Source organism: Helobdella robusta (genome assembly GCF_000326865.2).
Source record: "Helobdella robusta unplaced genomic scaffold HELROscaffold_28, whole genome shotgun sequence".
Lineage (NCBI taxonomy): Eukaryota > Metazoa > Annelida > Clitellata > Rhynchobdellida > Glossiphoniidae > Helobdella > Helobdella robusta.
Window position 1 is genome coordinate 919,367 of NW_008704435.1, and position 13,824 is coordinate 933,190.

The window sequence follows — 13,824 nt, forward strand, 5'->3', positions numbered from 1 at the left end:
TTAACAGAAATTATGCTGTTCAATTGTCAATTTAACTAATTAATAAAACAAAATTTGTTCATAATGTCAAAAAAAAAATAAAAAAAAAACAAAAAAAAACACAATATTGTTTCATAAAACAAGAAAGAAAAAAATTAATAAAAAAAAAAGATTGATTAAATTCTGTTTCTATCAGTTTATGGATGTCGGACTTGAACTTCCAGTAGGATCGCGATTGTTGTATATTGGTCGCTAGCTTGTTCCAAGTTTTTAATCCACATATCAAGGTGCCATTGCTGTATATCTATGTTTGTGTCACCGGCAAATAATGCATGTCTAACATGCAGATTATTTTTAGACTTAAATCGATTAATAGCTTCTGTTGCATATGACGACAAATTAATTTTGTATAATTTATAAAAAATAGCATCAAATAAAATTTATACAAGCTGCTTATTGGAAGTATTTTGCTTACTTTGAAGAGATGGCTTACGTGGTCAAATTTTCTTACGTTAAACAAAATTCTTAAAAAATATCTTTGACATAATGCTAAATAACAAATAGGACTATTGCCAGAGATAGGCAAACAATATATTAGATATGGATAAATTAACGAATAATACAACATTATAATAATATGAAACGGGTAAATAGATTTTAATTTGCTGATTATACCAATTATATTAGAAATTTTTTGAGAAGTATTGCTAATATGATTTTCCCATGAAAGGTCAGATTTGATAACCACCACTAAAAATTTTATTGTTTCTGTTCTTTCAATTAGGTTATCATTAATAGATATTTTGAAATGCAATAAATTAGTAGATATTTTAGGACCAAAAACTAGATAATATGTTTTTTTTTTTAAATTAATAGTCATTTTATTGGCAAGACACCAATCAAAAATTAATGCAAGTTCTCGATTTATCACTTTATTAAACCCTTCTACACAGCAGCTTTCAAAAAACATTGTCCTTTCATCTGCATACAAGAAAAATCTGGCAATTGTTGAAGATCTAACAATATCATTCAAAAATAAATTAAAAAGAGGCCCCAAGATCGATCCTTGAGCAACGCCTGTGTGTATTGGCAACAAGTCAGATGCTGACCCGTCAATAGACACAAAATGGTTTCTCTCAGATAAATAGCTTTTGAACCAGGCTAACAATGTTCCAATCCAATGACTCAACTTTTGAATTAGAATGGTATGATTTAAACAGTCAAAAGCTTTTTTGAAGTCAATAAAAACCCCTACGGTATGGATTTTAAGTTCCATATTACCAACAATTCTACTGATCATGTCAAAAACGGCCACTTCAGTGGAAGAACCCTTCTTGAACACGTACTGACAATCAATCAAAGTGTGATTTTTATTTCAAAATAATTTATCAATCGACAATATACAATCTTTTCCATAACTTTTGACACACTGGACACCAGACTAATTGGACGATAGTTACCAATTGTCTGCTTGCAACCAGATTTAAACAGAGGGATTATTATGCACATCTTATAACAAGATACTGAAATTTCTTTACTTAAAATACACAATGATTTCCTTCTCTCTAGTGACAATAGTAATCTTACTCTTCTTCTTACTCTTGACTTTTCCTCTGCTTTTGATACTGTTGACCATACTATTCTCTTGAGACTACTGCATCTTTCTTTTAATATTACTGATTCTTTTCTATCTTGGTTTTCTTCTTATCTCTGTAATCGTTTTTCTTCTGTTGTTTTCAATAATTCTACTTCTAACTCCTCTACTCTTTCTTTTGGGGTACCTCAGGGTTCTATCCTTGGCCCTCTTCTATTTATACTCTATACTTCTGAACTACCTCGTATTATTTATAACTTTTCTTTTTCTAGTTAACTATATGCTGATGATTCTTACATTTATACTTCTTTTCCTCCATTTAATCTCAATAGTGTTCTTCATAATTTATCTCTATGTCTTTCTTCAATTATCGCTTGGTCTGACTCTATGTGTCTTAAACTTAATCCTTCTAAGTTTGAATTAATTTGTTTCAATAAATTTAAACACTCTATTATTATCCCTCCTATTATCTTACCAGATTCTAAAACTCTTGATGTCTCTCATAAATTTCGTAGTCTAGGTTTTATCTTTGATTCTACTATGTCTCTCTCTTACAGATTAATAGTGTTGCTAGGAGCTCTTACTTTCATCTACGTAGAATAAAAAAACTTTTGCCTTTTCTTGATGATCCTACTCTTCTCCTTCTTGTTACTTCGTTAGTCTTATCTAGGATTGATTATTGTAACTCGCTCTACTATGGTCTTCCTGACTCTATACTCTATCCTTTAAGTAAAGCTTTTAACTCTGCTGCTCGTCTAGTTGCTCGTGCCCCTTTCTTTCCTCATATATCTCCATATCTTGTTCTCTTGCACTGGCTACTTATAAAATATAGAATAACTTTTAAAATTTGCACGTTCATGTATAAGTCTCAATCTAAATTATTTCCTAAGTATTTATCAGATATATTAATTGAACCTAAACGCCCCAGTTTACGATCGTCTTCATCTTCTCGCTTTTTCTTAACTCGTGTTAAACACTCTTTTACCAAATCTGCTTTTGCTTTTTCTGGTCCTTTTCTCTGGAACTCTCTACCTACTTCTCTGACTACTTCTCCATCTTTTGCGAAGTCCAAAGCGGATCTCAAGACCCATCTGTTTTCAAAATTCATTGAGGAGCGCTGTTGAACATCGCGGAAATAGCGCTTTATAAGCTAATTGATTGATTGATTGATTGATTGATTGATTGATTGATTGATTGATTGATTGATTGATTGATTGATTGATTGATTGATTGATTGATTGATTGATTGATTGATTGATTGATTGATTGATTGATTGATTGATTGATTGAAGATGGAAATTTACCAGTAATCAACGACAAGTTAATTAAATGTTTTAATGGTTTCAAAAGTGTGTGGCCTTATTTTTTTATAATGAAATTGAAAATATTATCTTTACCTGAACTTTTAGAATTTTTAAAATTTTTAATAACACTGTAAATTTCACGTTCATTGGTTTCTGTCAAAAAGAATGACTCTGTCTGGGAATCACCCATATATTTTGCTAATGAATTATTATTTGATGAATTGTTCATGGAGAACTCTTTTACTGTATCAACGTTGAAACCATTAAATTTTTCGCAGATTACGTTCTCGTCTGTGATCAATTTATTAGATTGTTCATCTTTAATAATTAATTTAGATTTCCTATTATTATTATTTATTCCTATTAATTTATTTAGATTTTCTATTATTTGGTTATATATATATATATATATATATATATATCTATATATATATGTTGAAAGGAGACCATATTTCATCATGTATGATGAATTTTGATAACAACAGTTTCATTAAATTTTCATGATGAACTTGGATAATAACTTTATTCTGAAAAAATTTAATAATTTCCAGAAAATTCCTGTAAATTCTTGTAAGGAAAATTGAAAAGACAAACTTTAAATTGATTGACTATATATATATATATATATATATATATATATATATATATATATATATATATATATATGCGTGTGTGTGTTTGCGTCTTTGTTTGTTTTTTTGTGTGTGTTTTTGTTTGTTTGTGTGCTGTGTGTACGGGTGTGGATGTGAATGATTTTCATGGAGTATTTATAAAGTTGTTATAAAGTGTTATAAAGTTCTAAAGTTGTGTGGAGAAAGAAGAAGCCAGCCAGCGATGCATGCTTTGATGTCAACATGCATGTGGAAATTTCTTGATATAACATTGTCGGGTGTTCAGACTCCTAAGCGGACTAAAATGAAATCAATTATTTCAAACGTTTAATTTTAAAAATCCCTCCCACATAAGTGTTTTTCTTTCTTCGGGCATTGATTTTATCAGTCTTGCAACACTGATCCTTTGCAGTTTTGGCACATGAAATTGGTGTTATATTTTAATTGCTAATTTTCATGATTTACTTCCGTGGTTTGTTTACATCCGTGGGCTACATGTTGTTCTACTCATCAGCCGTGTATATGGCATGGCACTGCTTGTAAGAAGAAAAGTGAAATTCGCACGTGTTTTCTGCTATTCGGCATTTTTTGCTGTCTATCTTCTTTTATTCAATTATGTGTTGTGTATGTTTAATGGACAATAAGTATCATTATTTTTAAAATGCTTAAACTTTCTTATATGAAAAAATTTTGTCCAGTTAACAGCATAAGTTTTGCTGCATCTGACGTTCCGCGATAAATACATAAAATTTTGATGAGTCCTCTATTTTATTTTGATGTAAATAGTTTCTATACGCATACAACTTGCTTATTTGATATTTACAAGGTTTATAACGAATTTTTGTCGAGTGCATTTAAAGCTTGGACGCATCTTCTTAAGTTGTTTTATCTAGGATGTTTCTTTAAGATGTATGCGTGTGTGTATGTGCTTGCTTATCTCTCTGTGTGTTTGTTTATTTGTATATGTTTGTTCAAGTGTGCGTGTGTACGTGTGTGTTTGTATAAATTTTATTCTGCACAATATGCAAAAGGAGCTATATTATTATCAATAAGAGTGATGAATCTAAATGTTGATCGTTTCCCCGTTCAACAGTTATAATACTCGAAGAATTTTGCTATTTCTCAATAGGTTCCTTCATGAAAGTTAATAATAATTTTCTACGAATTTGAAATTCTCAATAAACTATTCTTGTGTTATTTACATCCATCCAGGCAAATAATTAATGTTGTTATTTTTTTTAATGATTTGTTCTTTAAAATTTTATCAGCTTGTTGCACGGCATCTGCCTTTTTGAACCGTTCATACGTTCATAAGTAAAGTGCTTAAACGTCATTGCATGTGACGTTTTTGACGCACGGTATATAAACGCGCCGGTAGAATATGAAGTATCAGCGAGGCATGTTTGATAGAGGCAGTACATTGCCGAATCGCGTATCAGTTCATTTCGTGTATAGTCTGGTTCAGGAAGTATATGTTTGCATGTTGCTGGTGCAGATTGCTCAATAGAGCGAGTGCATCTTACGCGGCAGACGCGGCAGGCACGTATAAAGTTTAAATGCAACACTCCAATGATTCCTGCCAATATTTCAATAGTTTGATCTGCTACTGAGATGAAATTAGTTGCACTGGTGATGTTGATGTGTGGATGTTCTGCAATGCTAGACCACTATGACGAAAGTAAGAAAATTTGTTCGTTATTTTTTAGGATGGTTTATTTAGTTATTTACATTTTAATCATTTGTTTGAAGTTTATTTATTTATCGTTTATTTATTTATTTGTTTATTATTCATTTGAAACTCATTTGGTTAAAAGTCACTTAATGTTTACCTGGTCGCGATAAATTAATTTACTTAAATCTATTTGTTTATTTATTTATTTGTTTGTTTATTTATTCATTGATTTAAATAATAATTAATTCCAATTAAATCAAGATGTTTTCATTGCAGTAGAAAATATTACAATGGGGTTTTTGTTAGCAAGCGTCAATTTTTAAAAAAGGAAGCCTAACAAATTAATAACTTGCTCTATTTATCATACAAAATGGTCAAACATCTTTATTATTTCCACAACAATCTTTAGGATGAAGTTTTTTAAATTGCTTTTGAACTGAAAACAAATTCCTTGCATTCTTATTCCGTTTTATGAACTGTAAGGTTGTATAAATTTTATTTAGAAAAAAAGATTATATATTATTTTATATGAATATTGTTTAGAAGATGTCTGAATGGATCTCTTCTACATGTAGTTTCTTATAATTTCAACGTCCGCTCTGCCTTGCTGTGTTTGTGCAGTCGTAAAAAGATAGGTTTGGCAAGATAAATGCTGGTCTCTGCGAACAAACACTTGAATACTAAGTGTTGACATTCTCTAATGCTTGATGTGTTTTACACGCTTTAAGAATAATAATTTGACTTCTCTCTAGATTGTTTCGCGGTCTTTCTAAGCCTTATGTTTGTGCGAATGGACGTCCAAGTTTGTTTGCATGGATGTCTATGTCTGCATGTGTTTGTGTGAGTTTTTAGGCGTGTAGGCGTGTCTTTATGTGGATGCCAACACATGTGTGTTTTTTATTTGTTTGTAATGTGTAAAATTATGCATGTGTGGGTACAATCGTTTGTAGGTGGTGATCATGATGTTTGCGTCTCAACGTGTTTGTATATCCACATTTATGTTTTAGTACATATTTAGTGAGATGTTTTGTTTCTAAAAATTTTAAAGTAACCACTGTTTTGAAAATATAGTTCTCGATTGGAAGAACTTATTTGCATGTTTTTGTTTTCAATTAATTTAACCCCAGCTCATTTGTTTTTTTATAATCTTTCACCTTTATTAAATTATGTTTTGAAGAATAAATACTTATTTAATTGAAATATAAAATTTATAAATACCAAAAAGCCTAAGATTTATATATAAACATTTTTGGTATTACCTTTATATGATAATTAAATCAAATAAATATATAAAGACAAAAACGAGTGACTCAAAATGTAAAGTTTTTATTCTTTGCTAGCAAAATTGCAAGTTAATGCGTTGGCTGCAAGTGGTCATCAAGTAGATGCAGTGCCGGATTAACGCGAGGGCAACATGGCCTCCTTTTAAAAGGGGGCCTTCTCTGACGAACTTAAAAATTTTTTTACATAAGTTTTATTGTATCGTTTAACGTGATGACACTTGAACGAATTTATAGGTGGTTTTGGTCCGGCATTTACGAGATATTCAAATGTACAACGACAAAACTGCGCTGATCAAAGCGTTGCCTAATTAACTCATAATCAAAGTACAACTATTTTAAATGTTTTCAACTCTTCACAAAGTAGGCGCGTTTGAGGTGATTTTAGTTGTTTCAAGTTCTATGTTTGCCCGTTAACGTTTGTAAGCAGATGCTATTAATCAGTTTTAAATTTAGAAGTGAAATGGCATGCAAAAACACCAGCGGTAAACGCTAGGAAGGCACGTTTTAATAAACAAATTGAAGTTAAAAATATAGTTTGTAAATGCTAAAAACTAAGCAATTTTTTCAAATTGCAACCTTTGCTGATAATAACGTTTTCCAACTGTGCACTGGCAAAGCTTCCAGGTCATCAAGTATGTTGTCAATCTCAGTTTTCTAATGCTGACAAAAAATATCTCGACAATATACTTTTGTCCATTCAGACCCAGGGTTGTCAGTCTAAAACAGACGATCAAGTTTTGCCAAAGTATCGGAGACAACTTTCCTCTGCAGTCAGAGGTTGCAGGTTATAAACAATCTTGCTTCAGTGTCAGTGATGATCCTGCCGCATGGACTGTTACAAATAACTACGACCACATTTTGTAAAGCATCCGCCAGTTGCAACTTCTAATGATATCGACTTCTCAGGGTCTGTTCGAATGTATGGTGATAATCAACGATGTTTTTCCACGAAAATGTTTTACCGTATTTTATCAAACAAAGGAAGAAAAGGGGGATTAACTGAAGTATTCCAAATTTACGGCTTTTCTGTTACATCTGTCGATTGTTTTCACCTTCCGGAACGCAGCAGTTTACCATTTGTTTCAACAATTGGAAGCATGTTACAAAAAAGCTTTCAAAACATGAAGGCAGTGTTGAACACCCAACTCTTTGCTGGCATATTTAAACAGAACACGAATGCTCGGAACAATTGACTCACAATTGATGCAACAGTCAATATTGGAGGGAAGTTTTGAAACGCGTGGTTGCAGTAGTTAATTTCTTGACAGAACGTAGTTTGCCTTTCAGAGGTGAAAATAAAGTAATATGATCAACTTTTAATGGTATATACCTGGGATGTTTAGAACTCTTGGCAAAGTTTGATCCAATTCTGAAAGAGCATTTGACTAGATTTGGAAATAAAAAACAAATAACTTATCTGTCATTAAAAACGTCAAAATTTTTTTAACTTGCATGAAAAAGGAGGTACTTTTTGTCATTTTCGGCAAAATCCAGGCCGCAATGTATTTGTCAATTTGTGTCGATTCCACACTTCACACTTGACGTGAGCCACACGGATCGACTTATTCACATCATCCGATATATATCTCCAAAAGACCATCTTCCTATCGAGCGCTTCCTTGCTTTTGTTCCTATCGACGCTCATAATAGTAAATATTTGTACCACACAGTTATGTCTACTTACGGGAAAAATTACGTTGACGTCCACAGTAATATATAAAGTCAATACTCTGGGCTGCAAGCAAGAATTAAGCAAGTCAACAGTTAAGTTGAGTAGATTTCTTCCTTGTGCCGCTCATTTGTTGAACCTTGCAGGGGCATGTGCACACAATTTTGTCTTTTGGTTTTATTCTTTTTTTGATTAATACAAGGTATCTACACTTTCTTTTCAGCTTCCATTGGCTGATGGACCAAGATGACAAACAATTTGACAAAAGGTGCAGTCATTTTGAAGGGATCAGCTGATGTAAGATGGTCTTCCCATAATGATGCCTGTCAGGCTCTTGCTGTGAGCTACAAAAAAATTCGTGATGAGTTACAGTGTACTTGCACAGCTTATTTGAGTTTGGGTTGATAAAAAGTATAGGCTAATGAATCGAAGAGTTAGTTTAGAAAGCTTCCAACTGCCAGGGCCCAAAAAGGTCTTAATTTGGCACTGAGTGGATGAGCTGGTTACAAGTGGATGACCTGGTTACGAGTGAACAAATTCGCTGCAAATGTTTGAGTTGGCTGCATATGGATGAGCTAACTGCAAATGTAAGTGAATGAGCTGGTTACAAATGAATTAGCTGGTTACAAATGCATGAGCTAGCTGCATGTGGATGAGCAAGCTGCAAATGAATGAGCTGGCTGATTGCAAAAGAATGAACTGGCTGGAAATATGTTAGTTGGCTGCAAGTGAATGAACTAATTACAAAAAAAAAAACTGGTTGCAAGTGGGTAAGCTGGCTGCACTACAAATGTATAAGCTGGCTACAAGTGGATGAGCTGTTAACGAGTAAATGAATTTGCTGCAAATGTATGAGCTGGCATCATGTGGATGAGCTAGCTGCAAGTATATGAGCTGGCTGGCTGCTAGTGAATGAGCTGACTTCAAATGAATGTGTTGACTGCATGTGAATGAGCTGACTGTAACTAAATAAACTTGCTGGCTGGCTGAAATTAAATAAATAAATAAACTGTGATTAAGCTGCCTGCAAGTTAATGAGCTGGCTGACTCATGAAGTTAATGAAGTGTGTAAGCTGGTTGCAAGTGTATAAGCTGGGTAATAGTAAATGAGCTGGCTGGCTGCAACTGTTTGAGCTGGATATAAGTGAATGTGCTAATTACAAACGAATGAGCTGGTTTCATGTGAACGAGCTGGCTACATTTTAATATGCTGGCTGCAAGTAAATAAGCTGGCTGAAAATGAATAAACTAGCCACATGTGTACGAGCTGGCTACAAGTAAATGAGCTGATTGCTGGTGAATAAACTGGCTGCAAATTAATGTCCTGACTGCAAGTAAATAATTTTGCTGCCATTGGATGAACCGGCTGCAATTATCAATAAATAAGTTGATGACAAACAAGTGAATGAGATTACTGAAATGGTTGCAATTTTCAATTTTGAAAATTATCCAACTCTCCGCATGTTCTCAAAAGCATAAAATTGATCTTCCACAAATTAATGCTAAATCACTGAAAAAATAACTCAAAGTAACTGTAAACAAAATTTATAATTTTTAGTAACTTTTGTTCTTTTTAAGGAAATCCATGAAATTTAATGTTTTTTGAAATCCTTTTTATTCCATTTAAGTAAATAAAATTATAAAATGGTATGATCCTATGTTATCTACTTGTCGAAAAGTTGATTTAATTATTTATTTATAATTTTAATTAAATTTTGTGCGTGTGTGCGATTCTCTTTTTAAACGTTCATGTCTGGGTGCACATCTGAGTGTGTCTCGGTTGAAACCTCTCGTTTATAAACTATTTGCTATTTGTTGCGTAACAACTAACAACCAGTACTGCTTCTGACTCTTTACAAACCACTCTGGTGAAGTTTACGACATGCTTAATTTATTGAAACTTTCGCAACTTTCTCGCAGTAAATAATTTATATAAAAATTATTCAAACGTGAATAAAAACAATGGTGTGAATGTTTTTCCAAATTTTCAATTCTAGTGCGTTCATTTTTTCGTATTTTCGTACATCATCATTACAAATAAGAAAGATTTTGAACAAGAACGTAACATTGGAACATTGAATAAATATTTGAAGAAGCAATTTTTTGTTGTTGTTTAACAGCTAATGGTCTAATTCAGATATATTAAAACATTGGAGCTTCAGAATAAGCTTGACAATGTCCAAGTCATAAAATAGCATGCAGAACAGTTGAGTTCTAACGAGGTTTTTTTTTTGTTTGAAAACACTTCTTTAATAATGAAAAATTATTCCTGTGGGTATTGTTTGAATTGCATCAGCCTCGAATGTAGGTACCCGTCCATGTTTCAAGCACACGCACGCACACACGCACATACATACTCTTACACACGCACATACATACTCTTGCACGCGCATACTTTAACACACATACATGTACAGTACACGTATTCATTTGTTCAAGTTTACACTTCCTCTAGCAACACTGCGTTTATGTCATCAGCACAAGACTAGCAGTCAAACGCTCGTAGTCCGATATGCTTGCATATGTACCTATATTACTTATTCGTTACGTCAATATATGATAAAATATATTTATATATAATATATATATATACATTGACAACTGCATGCGTACCAAAACGTTACATAACTTTACACGCACACACGCTCGTAAGCTCACCACACTTAAACATACAGACTTTACATTTGCATCGACCGCATCAAAACAGTTCAGTGTGGAAAGATGCCTGCATTTTTCATTAAACCCAGTGCACACATACAAACACACACATAAAAACAAAACTAAATAAACAAACAATCGAACATACATGCAAACAAACAAACATACATACATACATACATATATATACATACATACATTCACTGAATAAAGTACATAAATACACATACATTTATAAACTACTAAGATGCGCACACATTGTTCATATGCGTACATCTGTATTTTGTGTGTTTCTTTTTTGATTTGATTGTTTAACATTTTTGATAATGTATGCGTGTGTGCATGTGTTTAATATAGCAAACTGTAAATCCGTGGCTAAGAATTTGTATGTTGGGTTTTTTCAAAAGAGAACCAACACGTCCAAACAAACTATCTGACTCTGGAAAACATCAATCAGACAAAAACATTTTGAAGTGTCAAACAGTCAGTCAGTTAGTCAGCCAACAAGTGAGCCAACGTAACATGCAACGAACAAGATGATAGCCAAAAAATGAACAACAACAAAACAACAACGAATAAATAAATTAGACAATAATAAATAAAAGTAAACAAGTTTTACAAAATGAATAAATGCAACCCAGTGCACACAACAAAAGTTAACTGATATTTAAAATGACGACACACATTAACAACAACAGAAAAACATCTAAAAGCACAAATAATCAGAAAAACCTATCAACAACAATGATCAACAACAATAAACAAACATCCAACAGCTATAAGTAACAGCGTATTGATCAACCACAGACACAATTAAACATTAAATTGTTCAAAAGTCTGCCGCACATAAACGTTTGGTCATCGAGATAGCTCAGTCGATAGAAGTGTCATGTCTGGCGCTGCTATTACACAATAGCATGGTTCAAACTTCAAATGCTGTCTGCCTGAAACTCAAAGACCATCATACGCGTATGATGCAGTGCTTGCACGTGCCTACATAATGTGTATATGCGTCGTGTGGTGTGGATAGTATAGTCAGCCTTATGGCACGAAAATTTTATTATAAGTTTAAAATAACATGTAAGCAGAGATGCATTATGAAGAATAAAAAAAGGTCGATAACATTGAAAAGCATATTGAGGCTTGTTGTGATTGGCTTCATGCAAGCAATTCTGCCTGTTGATAATTAATTAAAAACGTGTCGCTTTCTTTCGCCAAACGAGGGATTTTTTTATCGTTTCTTTAAAATGAAATGTTGCGTGTTGTTGCCTGTCACATTCACACACATCTATATTCACACGCACACACACATCAATAAGGTATACAAATTATTAAAATATATAAGTTAATATGATATACAAATCAAACAACATACACAAACAACAACAACATTTCCTAATTTCATCTTGAGACATCCGCAACAATGCACCCAAACTTCCACATAAAATTCATTTTGATTCACTGAGCAAACAAACAGACAGACAGAAAAAATTAAATGGAAGCACACCGTCAAATAACATGTTAGAGAAAGAAGCATGTATTTATTGAACCACCGTTCATGGGCATCTTCACTAATTACAGATCATGCAGCAGATAAACTGCGATTAACAGGAAATAAATAACTGGCACGATCATTCCAATCCTCCCAAACCTACTGCAATTTAAAATTTTAGATTGTATAGTTCCATTCCATTGAATTGCTGAATTGTATTGTTCACGTATTTTTGTATGCGTCAACAATGATCATATCAATTACATGTTGCCTGTCTAAATAATAAGACATTTTTTGAGTCTACTAAAAGTTGCATGTTTTATAAATTTTATTCTCTTTGTGAATGTATGTATGCGTGTGTTTGTTTATTGTTTTGTGTGTATGTGTTTGTTTATTGGTGTGTGTGTGTGGTGTAAGTAAATTGCTTTTATGTTATTACTTTATAAGTTTGCAGTATTCAACACGCCATCCAAGTTTGTATTGAAGTTGTATTGAGATTATGTTTTAAAATTTTCGAAAGTTTTAAAATTTCCTCTGCTTGAAACAATAGAGCAGAACATATGTTGAATGGACCAGTTTGAATCTTAATATACTTATAAATGTTTGATGCTGACGAACCCTCCAGAGATTGCAATGATGCATAGCTCATACGCTCCTGAACACATGCTTACTTCTTCCTTCAAATATGCATGTGATCACGCACAACATGCATGAAAACAAGCACACCAGGCACTCCATACACGTGATCATGCACAGCATCACGTGATCGTGCCCAGCATGCACGTGATCATGCACAGCATGCACGTGCTCATGCGCAGAATGCATGTAATCAAGCACACTATGCACAACTCGCACGTGATCAAGCCCAGCATGCACGTGATCAAGCCCAGCACGAACGTGATCACGCACATCACACTCTGCACCGGATCGAGAGCGCCCGCCTGCCCTATGACTTTTTATAAACATACTTTGATTGATAATAAAAATGGACTTCGAAAAGTAACCAGTTTCATTGCTTTTCTATCCTAGAAAAAATATCAAAAAATGTTGAAACACGTCAGTAACTTCAATCCATTTCATATAATCATCAATAAAAAATTAACAATGTTTAACTGACATAACCTATTTGAAAAGTTTCAAAATCTTACTTTGTTATTACCAACGTATTTAATTTAAGCAGTGTCAAAAATTGGAATAAAAATTACAAGCCAGAGAAATGTGAGCACTTGACTGAAGTTGGACACACCACATTTTGGTAGGAGCGCGTTGGTTTACATAATGAACCGAGAGATCTAATAAGAAAAATTATTTTTTATTCAGGCTTGTCAACTAACCATTTGATTGCATCTTAAAAGATAGAGTCCCTCGCTACCGATGTAATTGGTGTTCAATAAAAATAAATATCAGCACTACCGCTTTCGATCTAGAAAGAGGCGCTGCTTCGGTATGAAAAGCTCTGGTAGAATATTATGTGCACTGGGCTTGTACTTGGACAGATATTCAAGCGTACACGCGTATGTTTTTCATCAAACAGGGCATATGTACGATCGTTGCGTTGCTAA

The 13,824-nt window shown here is 33.1% G+C and overlaps 1 protein-coding gene across 1 annotated transcript in view; it reads right to left on the minus strand.

Moving 5' to 3' along the window:
- The window catches only part of HELRODRAFT_173921 (hypothetical protein), a gene marked incomplete at both ends in the record, with an annotated part of 4,867 nt that extends 3,252 nt beyond the window's left edge, over window positions 1-1,615 (minus strand). The window contains 2 exons of the mRNA XM_009020496.1: window positions 192-358; window positions 1,567-1,615. Coding sequence (XP_009018744.1) covers window positions 192-358; window positions 1,567-1,615 — 216 coding nt within the window. The remainder of the gene's footprint in view (window positions 1-191; window positions 359-1,566) is intronic.
- Between the last annotated feature and the right edge of the window lie 12,209 nt (window positions 1,616-13,824).